At 49.3% G+C, this 27,184-nt stretch overlaps 1 protein-coding gene across 2 annotated transcripts in view; it reads right to left on the bottom strand.

Annotated features, from left to right (window-relative positions):
- ME3 (malic enzyme 3) overlaps positions 1-27,184 on the bottom strand; it is a 318,355-nt gene that overhangs the window by 48,211 nt on the left and 242,960 nt on the right. For both annotated transcript variants that reach the window (XM_021102108.1, NM_001244258.1), the window contains 2 exon segments: positions 19,906-19,981; positions 10,040-10,201 (listed from right to left, as the gene is read on the bottom strand). In XM_021102108.1, coding sequence (XP_020957767.1) covers positions 10,040-10,201; positions 19,906-19,981 — 238 coding nt within the window.

A 27,184-nucleotide genomic window follows, 5' to 3' on the forward strand; every position in this document is an offset into this window, starting at 1 on the left:
GCCTTAAAAGATGCACAGATTTTGCCAGGTGGGCTGCGTCCTCTGGGCTGAGAAGTCAGCACAAGGAAAGGATGGGGGCTGGAGGTAGGAGGAGGCAAAAGGACCCGGTGACCTGGTATCTTTAAGAAACAGGAGCTAATTTTATGTTTTAGGATCTTTGGAAATGATCTATTTTTGTGTCTAATTCCTCCCCCCAAGTATATGTTCCTCGGGGTCAAGGAGCTTTGGAGTCAAGGAGCTGTGTTAGCTTCATCTGCATCTGAACTGTTCCTGCAGGATTCAGGGGCGAGGATATCACAGGGCTGCCCTCAAGGGCCTCAAAGTCAAGTCTCACCTCCACCACTGACTGGCTATGTGACCTCAGGCAAATTGCAGGACCTCTAGGAGCCTTCTTCTCATTTGCCAAGTGGGGGTAAAACAGCAGCTGCACAGGTTGATTGTGATCAGGAAATAATATGTGAAAAAGCTTCGAGAATCATGACATATGTTGTAAAGTCAAGCTTTAACTTTCATAATGTTTGTTTGCTATTGCACCAGGTTCCGCTAAAGGAGGGCAAGACACAGCGAGGTTAAACAAGCCACCAGGTCCTCCAAGAATCCCATTCAGGAGCTCCCATTGGGGCTCAATGGGTCAGCAGCATCTCGGGAAGGCTGAGATGTAGGTTTGATCCCCAGCCTGGCACAGTGGATTAAGGATCAGGCATTGCTGCAGTTGTCGCTCAGGTCTCAACTGCAGCTTGGATCTGATCCCTGGCTCAGGAGCTCCATATGCCTCGGGGTGGGAAAAATGAAAAAAAAAAAAGAAAAGAAGAATCAGGATTCAAACTCATGGCTGCCAGCTTCAGAGCCTTTGTTCTTAACCACTGAGCCATGATGCTTAGGTGGCTTTTTTGTGCATCAACCAGAATTGACTTATTCTTGTGAAAGATACTGATTTAGGTCCATGTTGTCTTGATGGCGCTACAGGAGGTGGGAGGCGGGGAGAAAGGTGCAGGAGACAGAAAAGACCAAGAAATACCTGCCTTCTCAACCCCTCGCCCCTGAGGCTGGGTCCATATAATCTGAGGCGGGTTTAGCCCGTTCTCCAAGGAACCACAGGGCTACCGCAGAAAGGCAGTGGGGCCCAAACTACTTTTCTCAATCATCTCTTTACCTCCTGGGTTATGCATCCTTGAGACTGTTTAGGCCTCTGTCCTGACAGGTGTGTGTGTGTGTGTGTGTCTGTGTCTGTGTGTGTGTGTGAACAAAGGATGAAAGTAGGACATATACAATGCCTAGCCTTCCACAGGCCACCTTCAAAGTGACCATCTAAGAGCCACTCAGAGGCAGCAAACATCCAGCTAAGGGGGAACTAGGAAGTAAATGACGGCATCACAACTAGATGGACAACTAGGCAGGTGCTGAAATTGGTGGTTTTAAAGATGATGTAGCCACCTGGACAAATGTATATGAGATTATTTAAAATGAAAAAAGCAGGACAGAAATTGGCACAGATACCACGATTTCAGTGTCTGAAGCATACCAAGAGCCTGGCAAGGCATACACAACCCTGATAAAAATAGTGTAACTCTTGGCATGTGCAGAAAACATTCAGTTTTTTAGTTCCTATAGAGAGGAAAGGGTCCATGGTAAGTTGTAATTTGTCATGTTTCCAAATCACAAATTGGCTCGGGGGTGCATTAAGCAGCCAAGAGTGGGTTTCTGAGTGCTCCATATGCAGTTTCTGGGGCACGTCCAATTCTCCAATGGTACTGAAGAATTTTAGGTTTTTCTAAAAAGTCCTCAGTATATTTGCATTTAAGATGAAAGGTCAAGCCTAGTGAGGCACCACTGAGATAGAAAGGAGACTATAAGACTATGAAGATGGTAAAAAGCTCTGTGGTGGCCAGGGGTTGGGGGGTAGGAAGGAATGAATAGGCAGAGGATTTTAGGGTAGTAATAATACTCTATGATATTATGATGAGGGATACATGTCATTATATACTTGTCCAAACCCACAGAATGTATCATACCAAGAGTGAACTACACTGTACACTATGGACTTTAGGTGATAACGATGTATCGATGTAGCTTCATCAGCTGTAACAAATGTACCACTCTGGTGGGGATGCTGATAACAGAGGAGGAGGCTACGGATGTGCAGGGGGCAGGGGTGGGGGCGGGGGATATGGGAGATCTCTTTCTTTTCCCCTCAATTTTGCTATGAATCTAAAACTGCTCTGAAAAAACTTAATAAAAGAAGGTCTGCCTGAACTACTTCAAAACTAAGCACACCAAACAAATGGGAAGAAAGTTTCTTTATGAAGGTGTCACAAAAATACAGCTTCTTGTACACAACTTTTAACTAATTTGCTCCTTCCGAATCAAAAGAAGTTTGATCCTTCTGTCTTACATACTCTCAGGCCCATTTTACAGATGAGGAAGGTGGAGTTCAAGAGTTTAAATTAATTGTCCCAAGCTGGGAGTTCCCACTGTGGCTCAGTGGGTTAAAAACCTGACTAGGATCCATGAGAATGCGGGTTTGATTCCTGGTCTTGCTCAGTGGGTTAAGGATCCAGCGTTGCTGCAAGCTGTGGCATAGATGGCAGATGTGGTTCAGATCTGCGTTGCTGTGGCTGTGGCATAGGCCGGCCTACAGCTCCGAGTTGACCCCTAGCCTGGGAACCTCCATATGCCACAGGTACGGCCCTAAAAGAAAAAAAAAAAAAATTGCCCAAGCTCACACAGGCAGAAAGTAGCCCGACTGAATGTGACCCTTGCTTTGATGGGGTCTCATGACAATGCCCTTTCCGCCCCTCATTTAACACCGTGGGGACGAGGGAGAGTGGGGGTGACTCCCAAGGTTGGATCCATGCTATCTTGGCACCACATGGAACAAGAGTCCACATGCTGCCCTGTGTCTTGCTGAGTGATCAGTTATTAGAACGACTGCCAGCAAGGCATGGGACTAAGAATGGGCCTGGACCTCCCCTTGCAGCCTTCCTCTGTCCTGGACTTCCTCATTCAAAGGCTAAGAAGTTTTCAGCAGGCAGTACTGCCAAATAAAATACAGGATGCCCAGGAAATTGTGAATTTCAGATAGAAGATACACACACACACATACACATTCATATATCCATACATATATGTATATACATACATATATATGTATGTATACACATATTCCAAGTATTGCATGGAACATACTTATGTTAAAAATTATTATCTATTTATCTGAAATTTAAATTTAACTGGCATCCTGCATTTTTCTTTGCTAAATCTGGACACCCTATCAAGAGAGGCAGAAGGAATCTGGAAATTGGGAGGCAGTGCCCTGCAGAGGAAAGGGCACTGCCAGGCCTGGTGGCCCTGGTCAGGATGCTTTTCCCAAGCATCCTCAGGGCGGCCTGGCTTTAGAATCCAGGGGGGTGGAATTCTCAACAGGCTAAGAACCTGACTGGTATCCATGAGGATGTGGGTTTCATCCCTGGCCTTGCTCAGGATCTTGCATTGCTGCAAGCTGTAGTGTAGGTCACACATGTGGCTGGGATCTGACGTGGCTGTGGCTCCAATTCGACCCCTAACTCCTAGTCTGGGAACTTCCATACACTGCAGGTGCAAAAAAAAAAAAAAAAAAAAAAAAAAAAAAGAAAAGAAAAAGAAAGAAAAAAAGAATCTAGAGGGGCTCTGGGCTTTGGAATCAGACATGCCTGGGTTTGAATTTAGGCTGTCACTTAACTGGCTCTGTGACTTTGGATACCTGGATATTTTACTTCTCTGTCCAATGGGGATAATAACGACTTCTGCTGCATAACACAAGCTCTTTGAGGAAAGAGTCCTTGTTCACCAGTGATGTTTACAGTGCTGGCACGTGGCAGACCCTTAAAATACGTCTACTGACATGAGTTGCATGAATTCTAGGACTGGGCTCAGGGGATGCTGAATTAAGAACTAGGAAAGTCTTAGAAATCACTTGGTTCATCTTCCTCCAAATGAGTTTCTGAGGCCCAGAAAGGTTAAATGAACGCCTCAAGTCGAAAAGCCAGTTTGGTGGGAGCCCCACGGTGGAAATGATGACGCCTGGATCCAAGAGTCTTCCCAGGAGGGACCTCCGAGCCTGCTGCTTCCCCTCAGCTAGGTAGTTACCAAGTTCCCTTTGGCACCAAGTGAGTCTGCAACTTGAACTTCAGGTTAAGGCTCTATCCAAAGCAGGTGACCTAGAACTTTCTCCTCTGCTGTGGGAGTTATGCCCTCCATGGCTGTCTGCCTGGCTCTGACTTCCTAAGGTTTTTCTTGGAGACTAAATGTCAATAAAAACAGAAGAACAGGCTTCCTCCTTTTTACTTGCTATATCACTGAGCACTTGGTTTATTTAAAACTTTTAAAAATGTTTTAGTTTATTTTTAAAATTTTGCTCACATATAGTTGATTTACGATGTTGTGTTAATTTCTACTGTACAGAAAAGTGACTAAATTATATATGCTTATACATTATTATTTATATATTTATTGTTTATATACATTTATATTTAAATATATATTAAATATATAAATATATATATGTGAGAATATATATGCTCACTTTCTATATACTTTTCCATTTTGGTTTATCACAGGATATTGAACACAGTTCCCTGAGTTCCTCCCTGGGTTTAAGCTGGAGGAGAGATGAAAAATATTTACCTCGTATAGTAAAAGGCACATGAAGATGTTACTCAGAGAGCCTCTGGGGGTCTGGGGAGGTCAGGAGATTGGTTCCAGGGTGGACACTCCCTCCGGGTGGCAGTTATGCCCACCAGATAACTCCCTGGGAGCTTAGTTAAGCCCAAGGGTGAGCTATGCAGATAGGGCTCCCTCCTTGGTCACATGTGTACAGAGAGTCAGCACCTCTGGTGGCATCACAGGTGAATGCTGACTATTTATTCACTGCAATAAGGACGATCTTGCCAGGAAAGAACCCTTTGATGGCCAGCTCTGTGGGTGACCTCACGCCGCCTCAGCAGCCAGTAACACCCCAGGCACCGCCTGCTAGGCTCTCTTGGTAAACTGTCCCCTCCATGTCCCCCATGAGTCATTTCCACAGGCCCTCTCAGAGCACTGCCTTGAGGGGAGACTCCATCAAGGCTCTAGACTTCTGCAGGAGAAAACCTCTAGGGCTCAGAGGCCATTTTAAAGCCAGGTCCCGAATTGCTCCCCAGAACCCTTGGCACAGATCGGGACAAGCACTGGGCCTGGACTCAAACCCAGGGAAAGCCATTTCCGCTCTGGGGCCCCTCTGCCCATGACACGAGGGGGTTGGGCGAGAAGTCTTTCTATCTCATACGTAGTGTATCTGATGTGGACCGTGGCTCCGCTGGTTGGCTGTATGCGGATGAAGGAAGATGCACAAAGCAATCCACACACAGCCACGGGGAAGGACGGCCGCCGCAGGTGCCCTGGCTCACGGGCGGGGCTCCCGCACCCACCCTTGCCCTTTGGAACTCCCCCCGGGATGGCCTCCTTCATGGGTTCACTGTTCCCCCCATATTTATAGTTCCAAACCCCCTTAGTGTCACAGGTACCGGTGACTCAGCGTGTCAGAGCTGCAGACACAGAGGTTTTCCTTCCACAGGAAACCTGGGGGGGTGTTTTCTTTGACTCTGACTAAAGCTCCTATTGCCTCAGGAGTTTTTTTTTGTTTGTTTGTTTTTTGTCTTTTTAGGGCTGCACCTGCACACATGGAGGTTCCCAGGCTAGGGGTTGAATCTGAGCTGTAGCCGCCGACCTACCCCACAGCCAGATCTGAGCCACATCTACGACCTACACCACAGCTCAGGGCCAACGCCAGATCCTTAACCCACTGAGCGAGGCCAGGGATCGAACCCACATCCTCGTGGATACTGGTCGGGTTCATTACCGCTGAGCCACGACAGGAACTCCAACCTCAGGAGTGTTATAGAGACACACATGCAGATAGTCTAGCTGTTCTGACATGAAAGCCTTCAGAGCCGCATCCTCCCTGTGCTGGCACGTGAGAGGGAAGCTTCGAGGCAGGGCCTTCCTCTCCTACCTCTGTGGCTTGCTCTGGCGAGAAACATGTCCCCAGACCCTGAGGGGTAAAATTCTTGCAAACAGATTTATTTTTAGAAAAGCAGCCTAGTGTGGGAGACCCCATAGTGAACGCATTTTAAGAGATGTGCATCATCGTCCTCCCAGTGTAGGCCTCTTTGGAACTTTCCTGAAGACCTGCCCGGCGGGAGTTCGCCTTTCTTTGTGGGGAGGGCTGTGAAAAGGGCATCGCTATGCCCTGGTTTGGTCCTGAGTGTCCGTGGGATTGTGTGAAACACCTCCTTTCCCAGTCTGCATCACTCAGTCCATGACACAAAGCCTTGGCGTCGTGGAGCAGTGTGCCATGGAGGACCAGGCAACGCTGGTGCCAGAGAGACTTGGGTTCAACTCCTGGCTCCGGCACTTAGAGCTATGGGCCTGAGGTGAGCAGTTACCATGTCTCAGCCTCACCTTCCTCATCTGTGAAATGGAGAGAACAATCCCTCTAGAGCCAGGAGAGAATGAAATGAGACTGAAATATACAAGGGCCCAGAACTAGGCCCGGCCCATTGCAGGCGCTGGCACGGGGCTTACTGGACTCGGTGAGAACTGCTTTTTCTCACGCCCAAGGGCAGGTCAGGCTGTGACACGAAAGCCTCCACAGCAGCATCCTCCCTCTTGGGTGGGGGATCCTCTGGTCCTTCCTGACAGGAGGGAGCAGGCCCAGGGGAAGCTCTCTTTCTTCTCCACCCAGAAGGGAGAGGTGATGCAGAGGCCGAAAGCCCCAGGAGGAGAAGCAGACACTTTGAGGAGATGTAACACATGAGCCATTAAAAAGATCAATTAGGTGACAGGGTTGAAACACTGACAACTAGAATGTTCCCACCCACGCCTGGCTCTCAGTTATCTCCCTCAGCCTAGCAGAGTGCCTGACACCTACCAAACACTTCACAAGCTTTTAAAAAACAAGTAAAGAGAAAGTGTTCACAGAATAATCTTCACCGAAGAAATGAGAACAAAATTAGGGGCACCTTATGATGCCAACTGGGTAAGAACTACATCCATACAGACACACAAACATGGGACGGAAGCACACAGGTAGCAGAGGGGGAGAAATGGCATTTCCTTTTTCTTTAAAAATTATGAAAAATGTTTTAAGTTACTTTAGTAAGATAAATTCTAAAAGTCAAGACATGGTCTTTTCTCATAGAGCAACAGCACCCCGGGCGGGCGGTGTGGTGGGGGGAGAGGAGGACGGCTGTGGGTTAAGCCCTCGCTCCCGGCTCTTCCAGCAGAGCTTCTTGGGCGAGTTAATCTCTCTGGGCCACAGCTTCCTCAACTATAAAAGGAAGGTGATAACTGAAGCTCCTACTGTCAGGCTTAAACCAGGTGGTCTGTGAAAAGGGCCTGGCCATGATTCCTCAGTTCCCACCATTTTTTTCTGGTGGGTTTGTTACAAATTGGGGTCAACTCTAAACATCAGCATATCATTGCTGGGGGCTGGACCTTCAATGGCAAAGGATCTAAGGCATCTGCTATTTTTTGTTGTTGTTGTTTTAAGGCCACACCTGTGGCATATGGAGGTTTCCAGGCTAGAGGGTGAATCAGAGCTATAGCTACTGGCCTACACCACAGACACAGAAATGCCAGATCTGAGCCATGTCTTCAGTCTATACCCCAGCTCATGACAATGCGGGATCCCAACCCTGAGCAAGGCCAGGGATCAAACTTGCATCCTATGGATACTAGTTGGATTCGTTTCTGCTGCACCACAACGGGAACTCCTAAGGCACCTGCTAGAGGCAGCCCAGAACCTTCCAAGGGAGGCAGCAGCCTCAGAATCAACCTAAAGTCATTCCATTTCTTGCCTAGAGCCAGATTTTAGGAGGGCTTGAGTGAAGGTCTCAATTAAATCCTGTTGGAACCCAGGAGGAGGTGACGGATGGAATAAGAACTAACACAGTTTGCTACACCTATTTTTGCATGCATGCTCCACATATATTTTTTGCAGCTGAGGAGTGATTTCTGTAAAACCCAGGCATCTGGCTGGGGAAGAGAACACAGTGCTGAGCAGACCTTGAAGATGTCTTGATGAGCAACTGTAAGGCTTGTCCTACCATCAGCCTCCCACCTCCTGTGGTGGTGGGGAGGCATATGGAGAAGAGCTTTAGAGGTAGGAGAAACCCTCTGGTCCAGACTCTTGTACCTTCTGGTCCAGACTCTTGTACTAGAAGGGGATGGTGTCTGGATGGATACAGAGACCACCTGGCTGTCAGGAGTACCGGGACCAGGGTCCCTGCTTCCCAGTCCAGCACTTTTCCCACGCCCCTGTCCTCCCTCTTCCCATTCCCACCCCTATGAGCTCCCAGCTCCCAGCTCTGAGGCCAGTTCTCTCTGCTGCTCCCTCATGTGACCAGATCTGTGATGAAGCCCAAATAAGCATCACTTTTCACTAGGGGCTACTGTGCTTGTTCTTGTTTTAAAATGGGGACATCATATGGCATCCAGAGAGGAGAGAGGCCATGCAAAGGGTCACCTCGAGTCTTGTTGAGACAGATCACTGCAGAACGCAAATAAGCATAAGCTTTTTACAAAAGGAATCAAGAATCTAAAAAATAGCCATTCCCTTTGCCTTAATATTTCCACTTCTAGGAATTTATCCTTGGGAAATCATCAGAGATGGAAAGACTGATCTGCAAGTATGGGTATCAGAGCACAGTTATATTTGCAAGAAGACTAGAAATAGCCTATGTGTCCAGGAGCAGAGGGTTTCTTATGAGAGTTATGACACCCCAGGCAGCTACGAAAACAGCACTGTGGAAGAATGGCAGTGACCTGGGAGAAAACTCAGGACATAGACACATTACATTTAAAAAGGCAAAACTAACACTGTACATGCAATACAAACCTAATTTTCTTTTTATAAATGCTCTGGGGTGGGGGAAGGCTGGAAGGAAATATCCCAAATTGTAAAAATGATCAATACTGCTTGTATGACTGATAATTTATTTTTAACACGTCTCTGGATTTTTCTTCTTATTTTTTCTTTTTAGGGCCACACCTGAAGCACATGGAAGTTCCCAGGCTAGGTGTCAAATCAGAGCTGCAGCTGCTGGCCTGCACCACAGCCACAGCCACATAGGATCTGAGCCACACCTGAGACCCACACCACAGCTCATGGCAACACCAGATCCTTAACCCACTGAGCAGGGCCAGGGATGGAACCCAAATCCTCACAGACACCATGTCAGTTCTCAAACCTCTGAGCCACCACAGGAACGCCCAGGTTTTTCTCAATTTTTTGGAAGACGAACATACACTTATTTTAAACCCAGAGATAAATGTCATGGATGCCAGCCGGATTCTTAACCCATTGAGCCGCAATAGGAACTGAGATAACTGTCATTAAGAAGGAATTCTTGGGTATTTTTTTGAGTTCTCTGACACAGAGACACAGAGCTGAGAACTGCAGACAGGCTCAAATACCATGTCCCAGGGTGGTGGTACCCAGAGCAGACAAACTCTTGGCTGGGGCCTGAGCTCCTTAAATCTCAACCACATGTAAGGTGGCCAGTGGCTCTCAGCCACAGCTCGGGGGAGTTTCTCTCCCTGGGTTAGCAGGATGCTCTTCCAGACATGGCAGCCCTTGGCCCTGGTGCTTTGAGTTTTCATCCTTTTACAGAGGGAGCTTCCCTCTAAAACGCTGAAAAAAACACAGCCCAGCAGCCACTCCCACCTCGATGGCTTTCTCCATAAATGGATCAGAGAAAAGCCCTAAAGGCAATGGAGCTGCCTGGGGTTGCCTAATAACGAAGTGCAGAAGGTCCGAGCAGGGGTCAAGGTGGCAGGAGGTAGAGGACCAAGGACCAGGGAGGAGCGAGGTCCTCAGGTCACAACCATGTAGGGCAAGTGCCCTGGCGAAGGGGACCCCAGAAAGAAATGGCCCCATGCTGTGCAGATAGAACCACCGCACAAAGGTGCTCTCCCCACCCCATCCCAGCCGCCACCCTCGGGCTCCTGGCTTCAGCATTACCTCGTTGTTGGTGCCGACGTCCAGCAGGACAGGGAGGCACTGCCGAGGGTTGACGCCTCCACACGCCGTGTACAGGGCCAGCTTGCCCACGGGGATGCCCATGCCGTAGCAGCCCAGGTCTCCCAGGCCCAGGATGCGCTCCCCATCGGTCACCACCACAGCCTGCAAGACAAAGCAGGATGCCATCAATTGGGACGGCGCCTCTGGCGACAAAGTGCAATACATCAGGCCTGACAACCAGACGCCCGCTGCCTCTGCTGGGGGTAAAACGGCTTTGTCTGGGACAAGGCCAAAGGATTCCCTCAACTGCAGCTGGCAGGGCCTTCCTCACCACCCCCTCCTCTTCCTGGCAGGGCTGGTGAGAAACCCCACCGAGGTGAGATGATGGAAAGACACCTGCCTGCATTCTGAGGTCTGGGGTGGAGATGGCAGGAAGAGCTGAGGTGGGGGGACCCCATCTGGTCACTCTCCCTCAAGAAACTAAGCAGACGAGCTCTGCATGAGAATTGTGAGGAGGAGTGGTGGATGGTGAGGGAAGGACAGAAGGAAAGGAGATAATAACGCAAGCGTTCCTGCTGCTACTACAGCCCTGGGGTTTAGACGCCAAAGTAAGAGCTCCATGGCCTGCTCCTGGGTATAATCGATCCAGTTTGCAAAGGACAGAGCTCCTTGTGAAATCCGCTTGCATCACTGTTTCCCATGAAACCAGGAGGGTTCTCAAGCTGCACGGGGATCATCTTTGTGTTTTGGCAAATAATCAGTGAAGGCATGCTTGGACCAGACATAGCGCTAGTTCAAGGCTAACCTACTGTGAATGAACAGATGCTGATGGCGCTTGATGGTGATGACAGAAATATGACGCTGATGGCTCGTCACTGACTCATTCATTGATTTAACATATCTCGATAAAAATCACTACTTTGCAAAAGACACGGTGCCAAATCCTGGGGAAGGAGCTTCAGTTTGCTCATCTGTTAAGAACAAGAACGCAAGGACCCAGCCCTTTAAAGGACTAATGGGCAAAAGAGAGATGGAACATAAATATTCATAATGACTCTTGGGGGCGTGTGAGCGCAGCTGAAGGGCAGCAGAGATTGAGAGAAGGGAGAGGCACTGCCTGTAGGGTGACCCTTCTTAGATGAGGAGACACATGTGCCAGGCACTGGGCAGAGGGAGACTGTCCATCAGGGGCACAGCTGGGGAGAAGAGCATTTGATACAGAAGGAAATTAAGGCCCAGGGTAGAAGTGGGGGGAGGTGGGCTACGTGTGGGGATTCAGGTCCCACGAAGGGAGAGACTAGGAAGTCAACCAGGAGTCAGACTGTGAGGGGCCCTGAGCATCAGGCCAAGGAGAACCCCTCAGAGCAAGAGTGCAGGGGTTTCCAGGTCATCCTGACCTGCTCACCAGCACCAGTTTCCTCCACCTCTAAAGGTGTGGAATTGATGGGGTCAGTCAAGCCCCCCACGGGAACCAGCTTTGGGCCAGGATTTAGGACCAGCTCTGAACCAGAGATGTGCCAGTTGGCTCCAAGCATGGGGCCCAAGGGCAGCATAGGGGTCAGTTTAATCCATGCAGGTACAACGCTGGGCGCTGAGGAGAAGATGAAGACCCACTCCTTCCGGGAAGGGTTTATGATCCAGAACCCACTGGCTCCGTGGAATCTTCTCTCTCTCTCTAGGGATGAGAGTGTTCAGGGCTGTGCTGTCTTTCAGTCAAAATAGGTATAGAGATTCTTGATTTTTTTTTTGTGTATGTGTCTTTTTTATGACTGCATCCTTGGCATATGGAAGTTCCCAGGCTCGGGGTCGAATTGGGGCTACAGCTGCCAGCCTACACCACAGCCACAGCAATGCCAGATCTGAGCCGCGTCTGTGACCTACACCACAGCTCACTGCAATGCCAGATTCTTAACCCACTAAGCAAGGCCAGGGATCGAACCTGCATTCTCATGGATGCTAGTCAGATTTGTTTCTGCTGAGCCACAACGGGCACTCCCAGGTGCAGAGATTCTTAAAGACACTCTTCTGGGAGTTCTCATTGTGGCTCAGTGGGTTAAGGACTCCATGTAGTCTCCATGAGGATGCAGTTCGATCCCTGGCCTCATTCAGTGGGTTAAGGATCTGGTATTGCCACAAGCTGTGGTGTAGGTCACAGATGCAGCTCGGATCTTGCGTTGCTGTGGCTGTGGTGTAGGTCTCAGCTGCAGCTCTGATTTGACCCCTGGCCTGGGAACTTCCATATGCGGCAGGTGGCAGTAAAAAGATAAACAAAAACATCCATCCTTCCACTGCTGGAAAGGGGGTCTGGAAAGTGCAGTGGGTCATGGAGATCATGCTGTCCCCCTCTACGGCGTGTGCCTCAGACCCATGTCTCACCTGGTTCCCCCACTCAACCCCCAAAGCCTGGCCCTGGCAGGGAGGCAGGTCTGGGATTGTTATCCCTGTTTCACAGCTGAGCAAACAGAAGCTCCTGGACCTTCATGTTCTATACATATTTGTTAAGTATCAGCCACATGCCAGGCACTGCACTGGATGTTTCCATGTCAGTTATCTTAGAAACATTAGATGACTTGCCAAGGGCACCTTGCTTGTGTGAGTGGCAAGTCAGGATTCTCATCAGCCTTGGGGTTCCTGGTTCAGAGTTCCTTTGATCACCCCGCTTGGCTGGGAAAACGCACCTGTGCTCTTGGCAAAGCCTGGCCCTGCCTCAGTGCCACCCACCACACGGCTTGCCTCTGACCTCCTCCTGGCAGTTCTCCTTGGGGAAGTGTGTGCCCTCATGCCCCCCCACCCAGGTGCCCAAACTCTGGGCCTTTCTCCACCATCTCGCCTAACCAAAGCTTCCTCCTTCTGGCTCCCCTTCTCTTAGAATCTCCCTCTGCTGAGGGGCGGTGAGTGACAGTTTGACAGAGGGAATCACGTGCTGCTCCAGGGTGTCATCCTGGCAATTCAGGAGACTTTCAAGATGGCAGCGGGGCTCTGCAGGGCCGCCCTCCCAGCCTGGAAATGTCCTGGGCACCCTTCTGCACACCAGACTCCTCTGAGGGCTGTCTCACCACCTCAATCTCATTGTGCCAACAATTGGGTTATTGCAACAGCTTCACAACCACCTAACGGCCCATAAGACAGAGCCCAAAAGGCTTAGCTCCTTAGTGACAAAGATCCAAGATACCCTCTGGCACTTCCTGCCGGTTACTCATCTACACATACTCGCCCACTCTAACCAAACTGGCCTCTTCGCTCCTGCCAGACACAGTCTGAATTCACCTGTAATCTCTTGCCGCTCAGCCTCTGTGTTCCTTTCTTCCTCTTTCTCCAGCGGTGCAAATCCTGCCCGTTACAACTCAGGGTGATTCCTCCTAACACTTGCTGTCTCTGCCACGCATCTGCCTGCTCATCATTCTGTCTGCCTGCCTCCTGCAAACATTTATGAAGCACCTACTGCTTGCCAAGCCCTGCATAAGGTGCAACTTAAAAATCTGATGGTGACCGCACTTGGGTTTTTATTTAACATTTTAAAAAATGCACATTTTAATCCCACCAAACAGTCTAAAGGGGAATGGAAGGGGTGTTGGGGTCTGATAACCAGTATTTGGATCTAGGCTCCTTGTTAATGCACCAGTTGTGATCTTGGGTCAATAGATAACTTTTCTGAGTTTTAATTTTCCATAAAATGGGAACAATAATAATATCCAACTTATCCAGTTCTTATAAAGATGAAATGGAATAATAGATGCCTTTATGTATGTATGTATGTATGTATGTCTTTTGCCCTTTTAGGGCAGCACCCACGGCATATGGAGGTTCCCAGGCTAGGGGTCTATTTGGAGCTGTTGCTGCCGGCCACAGCCACAGCCACAGCCACAGCAGATCTGAGCCTCATCTGTGACCTACACCACAGCTCACGGCAATGCCAGATCCTTAACCCACTGAGTGAGGACAGGGTTCGAACCCGAAACCAATGGCTCCTAGTCGGATTTGTTTCTGCTGCACCACAATGGGAACTCCATTTTTTTTTTTTTTAATAAATGCCTCCTTTTAACCAACTGCCTTGTATAAAGTAAGTGATCAGCAAATGATCACATCTCTTATAATCATATGGACGATTATTATTTTGGGAAAAGATTAAAAATTAGAATTATTAATTGTTTCATCTCTCTTTAGTTTAGCATTACCACACAAGGACCATGCAATAATTATCTGCTTTTTAAAATTTTATTTATTGGAGTTCCCACTGTAGCTCAATGGTTAACGAATCCGACTAGGAACCATGAGGTTGTGGGTTTGATCCCTGGCCTTGCTCAGTGGGTTGGGGATCCGGCGTTGCCATGAGCTGTGGTGTAGACTGCAGACGCGTCTTGGATCTCTCATTGCTGTGGCTCTGGCGTAGGCTGGCGGCTACAGCTCTGATTAGACCCCTAGCCTGGGAACCTCCATGTGCCACGGGAGCGGCCCTCGAGAAAGGCAAAAAGACAAAAAAAAAAAAAAAGCAGTAGGGATCAAAAGGCTGACGGCAAACATGAGCAGCAGCCTGGCATTTCAGAGCCCAGCAATAGCTACCAGGGAACTACGGGCTCTCAGTTCCCCTGTTTAGATGCCTTTACAGCTGTAACCCCTCAGATGACTAGGAAGAGATTCAGAGGCTCTGACGATCACGCCCCCTTGCTTGCTCTGGCTCTGGTCTCCTCCGACATGGAGCTCAGGCGTGGGCTGCCCACAGCACAGGGAGGCCCTCTCCTTCCTGAGCACCCCTCCTCCTCTCCTCCTCCCCTTTTCTCGCTCCACAACGTAAATCATGCACAGTACTGAGTTTCAAATCTTGGTTCCACCCTTCACATGCAAAGAACCTAAGGTCTCGGCATCCTTGTCCGTAAAGTAGGGGTAATAATAATCCCTGCCTCTTAGAGGGTGGTCGGGAGGAGTCAGCGAGTTGATCTGTGCAAAGCACTCAGCACAATGCTGCCGAGGCAGATATGGCGCTCTGCGCCATCCCCCCGTTAGGAATAAAGGGGTTATTCCCCCGGCTTTGCCCTCCGCTCGCAGCCCCCCTTGGGAATCTCCTGTACTGAAGAGAGCCACCTTGGCCAAAGGCACACCCGGCCCCCAGGGCAGGAGGCTGCAGCCAATGCCTGACGGATGCAGGGGTATCAAGGCCCAGCTCCCGCGGCTCAACTCGAATGCCTCTGAAGGGCCATCCCCATTCCAGAGCCTCCTCACGCGCTCGACTGCATCTTCCTGGGCTCCCCACTCAGCTCGGCCTCTCTCCCTTCTCTGTTCTGCTTCCTTCCCTTCTAGAGGTGTTGATTCCCGTCTCCATCTCAGAGAACAGTTCCCAGGAAACCCAACTTCTGACACGAGCACAGCGTGGGGTTTAACCCACAGGGGCATGCGCATGGCAGGCAGGCACTTGGCACTGGCATCTGGTCCAAGTTTAAGGGTGCGTGTGGTTGGGGCCCAGCGGGGGACACTCCCGTGTCCCCATTGCTCTCTCCTCTCGGTATGTCCTCCCCCAAAGCTGTTGGGACGGGGGTGAGGGAGAGATTTAGGAGCTTGGGAAAGCTGTTGGGGAGGAGGGCTGCTCTGAGCTGAGCCTTCCTCCCTGTTCCGGGCAATGGCCTCTGTGGGAAAGAGTCAGAAAGCCCTTCCCACTCCCCTTTGGGATTTACATCAGGCGCTCTGGGCAGGCCAGGCTGCCCCCTCCTCTGAACAAGAGGGGCCCACAAAACTTCCTGGTCCCCCCAGCCCTGGGCTTTGGCTTCACCTCCCTCACAGCCTCCTCCTCTTACGTCTCGGTGTGCGGTTCTGCTTTCTGGCTGGGAAACCACAGAACGTCATCTTTTATCTTCTGAGTTGATTAAGAAGCTTCTCTGAACCAGCCCTCCCCTCCAGCCAAGCAGCAAACAACACAGAGATACCTGTGCCTTGAGAAACTCTGCCTCCCCTACTCAGCAGCTGGAGAAGGAGCGCCCTGGCAGAGGGCTCCGGGTGGTAGCAACAATCACTCGTGGGTGGTCTTGGGCATCGCCTAACATGGGCTTGCTCACCTGAGAAAATACCCCCCCCCATCTGTTCCCCAGGACCCACCTGTGGGGCTTTGGAAGCACTCCCTGCTCCACTCTGACCACAGTGACCGTGAGAATCCAATGAAATCATGAAAAGGAAACCAGAGAACCATGAAAGGGCTAATGAGCAGAGATTCCCTACCTGGACGAGGAGACCTCTTCATCTCCTCTTTCAATGACAACTGGAGAAAACACACCAGTGAACAAGACTGTAGCTTAAAATACTCAAAATCTTTGAAAGCATAGCTCTGGAGTGAGAGGAAACATCTCTCCAGAAAAAGGCTGGTGATGGGGCAGGGTGGGCACTCGGGTAGGCTGCGGGCAGCCTGATCAGTCCTAATTGACTTGTACAGGTGCCAAACCAAGGGCCCAATATTCAGAGCTCCTGATTTTTAAACATTTTTTAAACTTTTTTTTTTTTTTCAAATGAAGTCTCCTAATTTTAAAATGTTGTCTACGAACACAAAACTTTCAAAAATCACTGAAGCCAAATCAAACATGCGTTGGGGCCAAATCGCCTGGCTGCCCTTCTGCGGTCTGCCGTTCCCAGGCAAGGGGACCCCCTCCCTCGGCTGCCCTGAGGCCTCTGCAGTCTCTTCCCCGCACTGCTGTGTGTGCTTCCGCAGCCTCGTCCACCTCCAGCAATGACCATGTCCATTCAAGGGCCCTTCAATGCTGCGCAGACTTTATCAGAGTTAATCCTCACGTGTGCCTACTGTGAGATCAGAGCAGTTTTCTGCACACACAGCAGGTAAATGGAAGATTCAAGACCAGACCCCAGGTCTGTCTGATTGCAAAGCCAGAGCTGATTCTTCCACACAGTTTCTGAGACTGACCTCTAGGTTTCTCCAAAGTGAAACAGGAGTGAAGCGTGGAAGGGACCCTCTGTCCCCTCTGGGGTACCACAGGGTGAGTGGTCAGCCAGTCACCCCATTTGCTCCTGGTCCTGGTCCCCTCTCTTTGACAGCACAGACACAGTCTACTTTAATTGTTTTTGGATCAGTCTCTAAACTGGACTGCAAAGTCCTTGAGTCTGGCCTGATACCTTCTTTCCCCCCGAGCCCCCAGGGGGTTCTACAGAATGGATGTTTACTCAAGGGCCACTGCACATGATGGAATTAGGTGCAGGGCCCACATCTACTCGCTGAACTTAGGCTCTTCCAGAGATGCCTCGCTTTGTGTGAGGCCCGCTCAGGCCCCACCCCTTCCAGGGTGACCCCAGAGCCCGCGTTCCTCTTCCTTCAACATCACAGCAGTTGCTGTTTCTACAGCTCTGGTAAGTGACGCTTAGAACTTCGAAGATTCTCCGTGGAGGTTGGGTGAAGTCAATGGATATTTGGAGGAGGTTCTACTGTGAATTCGTATCTTGATTTCCTAACTGGAGCAAAACAGTTTGGGGGTCAGGGTCTGTGTTTTTCTCTCTTTCTCTCTCTCTTTTTTTTTTTTTTTTGTTTGTTTGCTTTTTTAGGGCTGCACCTGTGACATATGGAGGTTCCCAGGTTAGGGGCTGAAATGGACCTGTAGCTACCAGCCTACACCACAACCACAGCAACACCAGATCGGAGCCATGTCTGTGACTTATATTGCAGATCATGGCAACGCCGGATCCTTAACCCACTGAGTGGCGCCAGGGATCAAACCTGCATCCTCATGGTTACTAGTCAGCTTTGCAACCACCGAGGCACAACAGGAATTCTGAGGGTCTATGTTTTTCTCATTCTGCATTCCTCAATGAGGAGCCCTGGGTGCAATTTTCTAGGTTATGCCCTGCCTAGAGGAGGGATGGAAAGCTGAAATCCAGTCCACGAGCCCTCTCCAAGGCCCTGAGCCCGCCTGGAGGGAGGGTGCCTCTTTCTTACTGGTTAAAAGGCATGTCTTGCCGTCTTTCTTTTTAAATCCCTGTTGCTCACACAGAGGCACTGCGATGTTAGCGCAGACACCCTCTCCCTGCTCCCGGCACGGGACCTGGTACCTAGAAGATGCTTATCACGTCCATTGACTGAGTTCATTCAACTCAGCAAGCATCTACTGAGCGCCTACGGTGGACAAGTTTCAGCACGGTGGAACTGTCCAGAAAGATAGTCCAGGACCTCAGAGCATGTCCACACAGGGCAGGCTGGAGTTAACTTCCCATCAAGTGAGCTGGCTTCCCTCAGTGTGCTCAAGATTTTATTACAGATTTATCCTAGACACACCCTGGAGCCTTGCTTCTTCTGGGATTGGTGTGCCCAGAGTCTAAGCAGGTATGAGACACAGAGGCCACATCACACTCACACAGAGATGTAGGCATTGAGCTCTTCATGGAGGCCAGGACTGGAGTCCAAGGGCCCGGGCTGTGGCTTGGGCCTGGGTCCTAAGAGCCAAGGTCCTCTCCTATTGGTGTGGTTCTGAGTGCCACCACGACCCCAAGAGGGTCTGAAGGAGGTGGGGCAAAAAGAGAGGTGGGTACAGAGAAGCTGCACTCAGGGTGCCTGGTGGAGGGAGGTGGCCCAGGGAACTGGCAGGGACGGAGGGAGGGAGGGCCTGAGAGCAAAGGACAGGTGGAGTGTCCCAGCCTCCCAGCCTCACCCCGAGAGCTGCATGTCCTGGGCTGGGCCAGCTCCAACCCCTCGCCTGCTCCTGTGCCAGAAATGCCCTTACCAGGCAGCCAGCAGAGGCTCTGTATTTTGGCTTCACCCATTTTGTCTGCAGAAGTGACAATGATCTAAGATGCCAGAGCCCCTCAAACTCTTCCAGAGAAGTCCATCCCCATGACAGGAGGAGGTCTGGGGACGTGCCTGAGGCTGACAGGTTTCTACAAAGCTGCACCAATTTCGCCTTCTAACCCTACCCATACCCCTAACCCTACCCCAACCCTGTTTGTTATGCAAAATCAATGTTTTCTCCTTAAATGTTTTGAGGAAAATTGATGCTCCAGGAAAAAGTGCAGGTTCATGTGGTCAGTCTGTATACACCTCCCTATGCCCAAGTCTCTGCCCAACACGTGCACTGCTGTGTACACAGTAGTGTGTACAGGCTGACATGTTTTTGTTTGTTTGTTTGTTTTTTAATGAGAGTTGCAATGTTTATTTCAGGTCCTCTCTTTTTGTTTTTCTTTTTTGTCACACCTGCAGCATGTAGAAGTTCCCTGTGCCAGATATCGAACCCGCGCCATGGCAGCGACCAGAGCCACAGCTGTGAAAATGCAGGAGTCTTAACATGCTATGCCATCAGAGAACTCCCAGGTGTGACACTTTTTTTTTTTTTTTTGGTGCAGAATACCCCTGCCCTCTGTCCTAGTCTCTCCAATGCTCGACTGTCCCAACTCTAGCCCTCATTTCAAGGCCTGGCTCCAATGCCACCACTCCCATGAAGTCCTCCCAGATTTCCCTCAGGCTAAAAGTAATCTCTGCCCCTTTAACACCCCCAGCTCTTTCTGCGTGCCTGATCAAGTTCCACCAGTTAATCTTGTGTGTCTCTATTTTATTTTCCTCATGAAAAGTCAGCTACTTGAGAAGAGGGTCTATATCTGATCTTCCTCTGCATCTGCTATGGAAACTGGCAGTGCATATTCAGCAGGTACTCAATACATGCACTACTACTACTATTAATAATGATAATAAAGGACAAGTTCACTGGGTGCCTGGTTAATGCAAACCTTTACTCCGTGCTTGGCTGGCAGTGGTCTGTGCTCTGGGCCTTGGGAAGGGATGCAGTGTCTTGCCTTCAGTGTTGTAATGGCCCATTTTTAGCTGAGAATGTCTCTAGTCCAGGCTGAAGGATTCATCCAACAACAGAGGAACAGCAAAGAAAGTAGGATCGTACCTTAATATCATCTTCTGGCCAAGAGTTCAGCATTGTTGGAAGATGGCCCTTGTCATGAATGGTGATAAAGAGCCCACTAGGAAAAACAAAACACACACACAGAGAAACCAGTCAGACTAGGAACAGGGCAGAGATCACAAGTACTGTGTATCATTGCATCACTTAATTTTGACCAGAGACCTAGTTCAAAGGGGTCCCAGAGCCTCAACAGTTTAGGAAGCCTTGCTCTGTTATTTTTTCCCAATTGCTCCCCTTCACCAGGCAAGGGGTCCCTGGACCTGAAGGCTGTACTCACCTGGAGCCTGTGTCCCCAGAGCCTGTACCCTCCTTCCTTCCTCTGGACCAGGCACACAGGACCCCAGAACTCTCTGAGTGGCCCCAGCGCTGCTTTCAAGGGGTGTGTAGGCATCTCCTCTAGGTCCCTCCTTCTAAGCACAGACCACACTGTGGGGGTGGGTTGGGGTCCCGAAGCCCAGGGCGATGACTGGAACTTGGACCCGTGGCTTGTAATGTCCAGACACACGTACATATGGCCCCTTGCAGTGGGGGATGGAGCTGGGGATAGGAAGGGGGTGGGCTGCCAGCTATGAACCAGTTTTAGAGTCTGCGCATCCTAAATTCCGACTTGGCTTTCCAGACCATCATGGAGGTCTATTTGTAAAGGCAGGAGGATGAAACATATTTTACTTAACAGTTTATTAGCTTGACTTAGAACTTTTACTGTGTAGACCTAAGTATGTGGGTCTGAATCTTCTGTGCTGGAATCAGCAGTGAGAAAGTGTGAGTCCCTGGGGCCAGGCAGTGGGGACCGGCGCAGAGGCTGGTATGGGTTCGGGTTCGTGATGCTTCTTTCCTCTTCTGTCCAACACACCCAAGAGAGAGAGGCTCCTTTGACTTACAAAGTGCCTGGGGCCAGGGCTCAATCTGTTTGTGCTGGTTTGACTAGGCCGAGGAGGTGTGGGAAAAGAGTTCCCCATCCTAACTGCCCTGGCCCAATCAGAGAGCACGTCCCCAAAACTCCCGTCATGGCTTCATGCGGTGCTTGGATTTTCTGACCCTTCATTTATTTATTTGGCTGTACTGCTGGCATGTGGAAGTTCCCGGGCCCAGAAATGAACCCACACCACAGGGGGGACCCATGACACAGCAGTGACAATGCCGGATCCTTAACTGCTAGGCCACCAGGGAACTCCCTGTGACCCATTATTTAAATCATACCCTAGTTAATACTGTAAACACCCATGGCCCTGCTCTTTGGTCTCACCAGTCTTGGAAAACCCTCATCGCTGGAGAAACCCACTGTCTGCTCCCTGTGCCTCTTCACCCAGGCAGCTGAAGGCAGATGGAGAGAGTCCTACCACGGGGCAGACAGGTTGGTACCACTGTCAAGGTCAACCCACACTGACTCTCAGCACGGACCAGCCTCTGTCCCTACAGTGTTTCTCTGCTCCAAATTCACTCTCTGCGAAGACTTTCAAGTTTCCAACTGCCTCACCTTTCCCCCCACTGCCCTAGTGACTTCACCTCCAGTGTCACAGGAAGCATTCACTAGTTTCCCATGAGTGAATTTACAAACGCTGGCATCCGCAGCCAATCCTTGCTCTCCTCCTGTTCCAGTGAAGGTTACGGAACCTCAACTGTCGATGTTCCCACCTCCCTGCCGCCGCCCCCCGCCCCAGTCTCTCACTCTACTAGATCTTCCACCAGCCCTAAAATATGCCCGAGGAATCCCCCTTGTAGTACAGTGGAAACAAATCTGACTAGTAACCATGAGGTTGCAGGTTTGATCCCTGGCCTCGCTCACTGAGTCGGGGATCCAGTGTTGTGAGCTGTGGTGTAGGCTGACAGCTGTAGCTCCTATTCGACCCCCAGCCTGGGAACCTCCATATGCCACACACAGCCCTTAAAAAAAAAAAAAAAAAAAAAAGACAGCCATGGAGTTCCCATCTTGGTGCAGTAAAAACGAATCCAACTAGGAATCATGAGGTTGTGGGTTCGATCCCTGGCCTTGCTCAGCAGGTTAAGGATCCAACGTTGCCGTGAGCTGTGGTGTGGGTCGAAGACGCGGCTCGGATCCCTCGTTGCTGTGGCTCTGGCGTAGGCCGTCGGCTACAGCTCCGATTACACCCCTAGCCTGGGACCCTCCATATGCCACGAGTGTGGCCTTAAAAGACAAAAAAATAAAAAAGGAAATTAACTTTTTTTGGTTACTAACAATTTTAATGGTTTTATTGAGTTATAAGTTATATACAATAAGCTGCACATATTTAAAGTGTACAGTTTAATAAGTTTTGATATATTTTGTCTTTTTTTTTTTTTTTTTTTTGGTCTTTTCTAGGGCCGCACCCACGGCATATGGAGGTTCCCAGGCTAGGGGTCGAATCAGAGCTGTAGCCTCCGGCCTATGCCAGAGCCACAGCAACTCAGAATCCGAGCCACGTCTGTGACCTGCACCACAGCTCACGGCAACACCGGATCCTTAACCCACTGAGCGAGGCCAGGGATCGAACCCGCAACCTCATGGTTCCTAGTTGGATTCGTGAACCACTTCAGATCCATTATAACATTCTGCTTACTTTATACATGTTAGACATCTTCCATAATAAAAATTTAAACTAAAGAAAACAATAAGAAAAACACCACCAAAGCCCAACTGCTTCTTGACGGCTATGTTCCTTGCCGAGACTGTTTTCTCTCTCCACCCTCCCACAGCCAAACTTCTTGAAAGCACTAAATACACTGTCTCCATTTTTTTTCATCTCCCACTGAAACATGCTTTTCTCAATATCATGCAGCCCAAACTGCTCTTTTACCGATGACGTCCACATCCCTAAATGCTAGCAGCTTTCTGGTCCTCACCCTCTTTGGTGTCTCAGCAGCATCTGACACTTGGAACCACTCCCCACCCAACCTTTGGTTTCTATGACTCCACTCTCTATGAGTTTTCTTCTACCTTTCAGGAGGCTCCTTCTGGGTCCCTCATGCTGGTTGTCCCGCCGTTAGGTGTTACAGTTCCTCAGAAATTTACCCTCTCCCATCTTCCTTTTTACTCTTATTCTTTCTCTATATGATCTCATCAGTGTCCAAGGCTATTGACCAGAGTCTCTCAAGTATCTGTGGACCAGAGTTTCTCACGTTTGGCACGACTGACCTTTGGGGTGGGACAGTGCTTTGCTGTGAGGAGCGGGGATATCCCATGTACTGTAGAATGTGGGGCAGCATCCCTGGTCTCTAACCACTAGACGCCACTAGCACCCCACACCCTGTTGTGACAACCAAAAATGTCTCCAGACGTTAGGAAAAGGCCCCTAGGAAGCAAAGGTGCCCCTGGTTTCTGAGCCATTGTTCTAGACCTTTATACTTTTTTTTTCTTTTTTTTTAATTTTTATTATTATTTTCCCACTGTACAGCAAGGGGGTCAGGTCATCCTTAGATGTATACATTGCAGTTACAGTTTTTTCCCCCACCCTTTCTTCTGTTGCGACATGAGTATCTAGACATAGTTCTCAATGCTATTCAGCAGGATCTCCTTATAAATCTATTCTAGGTTGTGTCTGATAAGCCCAAGCTCCCGATCCCTCCCACTCCCTAGACCTTTATACTTAACTCCTTGACCAAGGTCTCCCTTTGTTATGTCTCAAACTTAACATGTCCAAGGCCAAATTTATGCTCTAAACTTGCATCACTCTGACTCAAAGACATGACAAAACAAAAACCCAGGACACATCTGTTTCTCTTCTCTTGTTCCCTTTCTCAGTGACCATTACCCCCCAACACCTAGTTTAACCAGCCTCCAAACCCCTGGAAACACCCTTGACACTGTCCTCTCCCTGTTACACCACCCAAGGCCAAGTCCTTCATTTCTACCACACCTGGTTCCTACACTTCTTTCGTTCATAACACCACCTACCTGGTCCAGGCTCCTAAAATCCCTTCCCGAAAGCACCACAATAACTTTAGAATATCCTCTCTTGTCTCTACCTAACCTACTTTTTGGACCAGTATAAAGAGTGATGCTCTTGAAATCAAAGCTTTACTGTGTGATCCTTTGTGATAAATATCCTTCGCCTCTTCCCATGGCTCTTGGAATAAAGACCAAAGTCCTGAGCAAGGTCCTTCGTCAATTCACGTCATCCTTCTTCATGCTGCAGTCATCAGCCACACTGGCCTTCTTTCCATTCCTGCCTGTGCTATGATTTTCTTACTCCAAGGTCTGTTCACATCCTGTTCCCTCTACTGGCAACACCCTACCTCGCTTCACTCTTCATTAGTTAATTTCTACTTATTTTGCTGATGACTTCCAAGTCAAAGCTGGGGCTCCTTGTTATAAATTCTCAAAGTACCCCATCCTTACATACAGGAACCTGGTACGTACATTAGTGTGGCTATTTTGTTTCTTTCCCCCATTAGACTGTAAGGTTCAAGGTGAGACTTTATTCTGTTGTTGCCTTTGTTGTTCACCGCTGCATGCCCAGGCTTAGTCCATTTCTGAATAAGTGGAAACATGAATAAATGAACTGTGAGGGTGGTTGAAGATGAAACGTGTAGAACTAAGTTAGGGCCAAGGAAACCTCCATGTGTGCTATGTTGTCACACACTCAAGGGACCACTGTGCTGGCCTGGGTGGTGCTGTGCCATGCATGTGGCTTAGAGTGGGAAAATGTACGTATGAAAGCAGTGGAGAGGCCAGTGGGGAGGAAGACCCCGGAGCCTAAGACCTGGGGTTTACAGGGCTCTTCCCAGCATGTTGATTAGGGGCAAGGTGGGTCCTGGAACTAACTTATTCATTAGGTTTGAGAATGAGTTCCACACATTTGGCATTTTGAAATAACCTCAGGGGCACTCAGTTGTACCAATCAACGTAAAAACAAAGCACTGAATTGGCTTCTTGGAATGTGTATCCAAGGATCATCTCTAGACAGTTCGAGTTTGGAAAAATCACACCATGTTGACACGAATGAATGTCGACGGCTGCCCTGGACGAGACAAGCAGTCACGTGTGGGCATCCTGAAGTTTAAACAGTGGTACCTGCCTTGGTGTCAGCAGAAAGGTAAGTGGGCCAAGCGGAGCCTCCTATAAGCCTGGAACCTTTTAAAGAACCACCTTTTCACTTCCAAACCAGCTTCTGCTCGAGGTGTGGCCTGAGGAGGGCGTATGACGGGTGTGACTCATCACCAGCTTCTATTTTTCCACAGTGACAGCTCTGATATCCGTGAGCAATTTCCCCCCAGGTTGTCCAGAGCTGGTCACGTGGAACAACAATGCTAACAAAGAGGCCAACTCTTCCCAGCTGGAAAAGCCAGGTCCCAATCCAGGGCTCACTGGTGACTCACTGGGTGACCTTGAGGAAGTCATTTACCCACATTCATTAATCCCAATGACGCATTCCTGGCCTCCAGAAGCTCTTACCCCTGACCTGTTTTGGAAATGTACCTCGGCCAAACAACTCCTGTTCTCAACATTCCCTTTACCAGATAGAGGCTTAGTAATGATATCTGGAAAAAAGCTCACATGTTAAGGGGTAGGATACAGGCACTATTTTAGACCTTGGCAAAACTCTGATGTGCTTAATTCTAAACAATGGAAAAGTGCGATTATAGAAATTATCTGCTACATTAAAATAGGCTCTTTGTTGAAGATAAGAAGAGGGAGGAGGGAACTTAAAATGAATATTTTTATATTTAAATTCGAGCTACTAAAATTTTCAAAGACCCCTTTTTGCCTTTTTTTGAATATATAACTTCATGCTCTGCAGAGATCACGCTGCAAATGAACAAAACCCTTTGAAACGCATTAATAGTTTTTAATCACGTAAAGTGCATTTCCATCTATTACATAACCTGCAGCTACGAAGGATCCCAAAAGGATTGCCCTGGATGAGGATTTCGAGATAGTCAGTCCAAAGACTTTACAAACAAGGACACTGAGGTCCAGAGATGTGAAACAACTTGTTTAAAGTCACAGAGCTCATAAGCAGCAGAACTGGCTTGAACCAGGGTCCTGAGTCCAGCGCTCTCTTCACTGCCCATTCTCTTCATCAGTCTAGTTCCCAATAACCCGCTAGGGATACAGACTGAAATGTACCAAAAAGAGATGCTCACGGAGGGGAGGGGGCATTGATGAAATATTTTTCTTTGATGCATGTTAGCAAAGAAGTGAAATGTGCAGAGTGAGGGATGAGGATGATAACAAATGGACTGCAGGTTCCAGCAGGATCCTTGGGGAGTGTCTCTTAGCCATGCACCCATTTCCAAACAGAACGGCATCTAGACCAGCTCAAGAAGAAGATAATTTCAGGGAAGAAAACCTCTTAGGTGCACTCAGCAGCCTATTTTCAGATTGATCCACTTTCCACTCTGAGAGAGGGGTAGGATTTTCTCCAGCAGTACCTGGTGACGGGGTTGGTTCTTATCTCTGCTGTCATGAGAAATGCAGACACTCACTCCTCTGCATTCCTTCTTGGCAGCTCCAGGAAGAAAAAAAAAATGTATCAGGGGAGATGCAGCCACCTACACCTGCTTAGGCTCACCCCAGACCTTAGGCCCACAGGAGTCCCTGAGGCTCCCGTGGGGATTTTCAGGGATTACTTCCAATAATACTGATCACTGAAAGAGATGAGGCTGCAAGCGATTCGAATGAAGTTTTAGTGAAATGGCAGAAGGAAGGTAGCAGAGACTGGGGGTTAAATGTATGTGCTTTGCAACCACAGCACTGGGGCTCAAAGCCTGCCTGCCTCAGCTCCTCACTGGCTGCGTGGCTGTGGACAGATTACCCCTTCCTCACGCTTGAGTTCCTGATCTGTAACGTGGAGACCATGACGCCAGCTGCCTCGTGCCTTCATCCCAAGCATCAGCTAAGACAATGCACAGTTAAAGAGTTTACTGCGCTGTCTGCTGGCATGCAGCAGGTGCTCAGCCAATGGCAGCGCTCAGTGTTGCTGAGTCAGTGGGGTGGTTAGGAGCGCAGGCGGGGAGTCAGGCCGCCCAGCTCCAAAGGCTGGCAGAATGCTCAGTGAGGTACCTGCCTCATCGTAAGTGCTCAGTAAATGTTAATTATTAATTCCTATTTTAACAAGTCTTAGTCCATGTCAATGTGCGTGTCTGTCAACCAGGGTTGACAGTTGCATGTGGAAAGCAGTCAAAGTTTGTAGAAAATCTTGCAGTATGCGGGTCACTGAGTTGGGGTAAAACAAAGGGTCTTTGGTGAGGCTCAGGTGGGCCCCAAAATTGCCCATACTCCCTGCAAGATCTAGTATTCAACGAGGAGGAGATCAAGGGC

Source organism: Sus scrofa, chromosome 9, assembly GCF_000003025.6.
Source record: "Sus scrofa isolate TJ Tabasco breed Duroc chromosome 9, Sscrofa11.1, whole genome shotgun sequence".
Taxonomy (NCBI): domain Eukaryota; kingdom Metazoa; phylum Chordata; class Mammalia; order Artiodactyla; family Suidae; genus Sus; species Sus scrofa.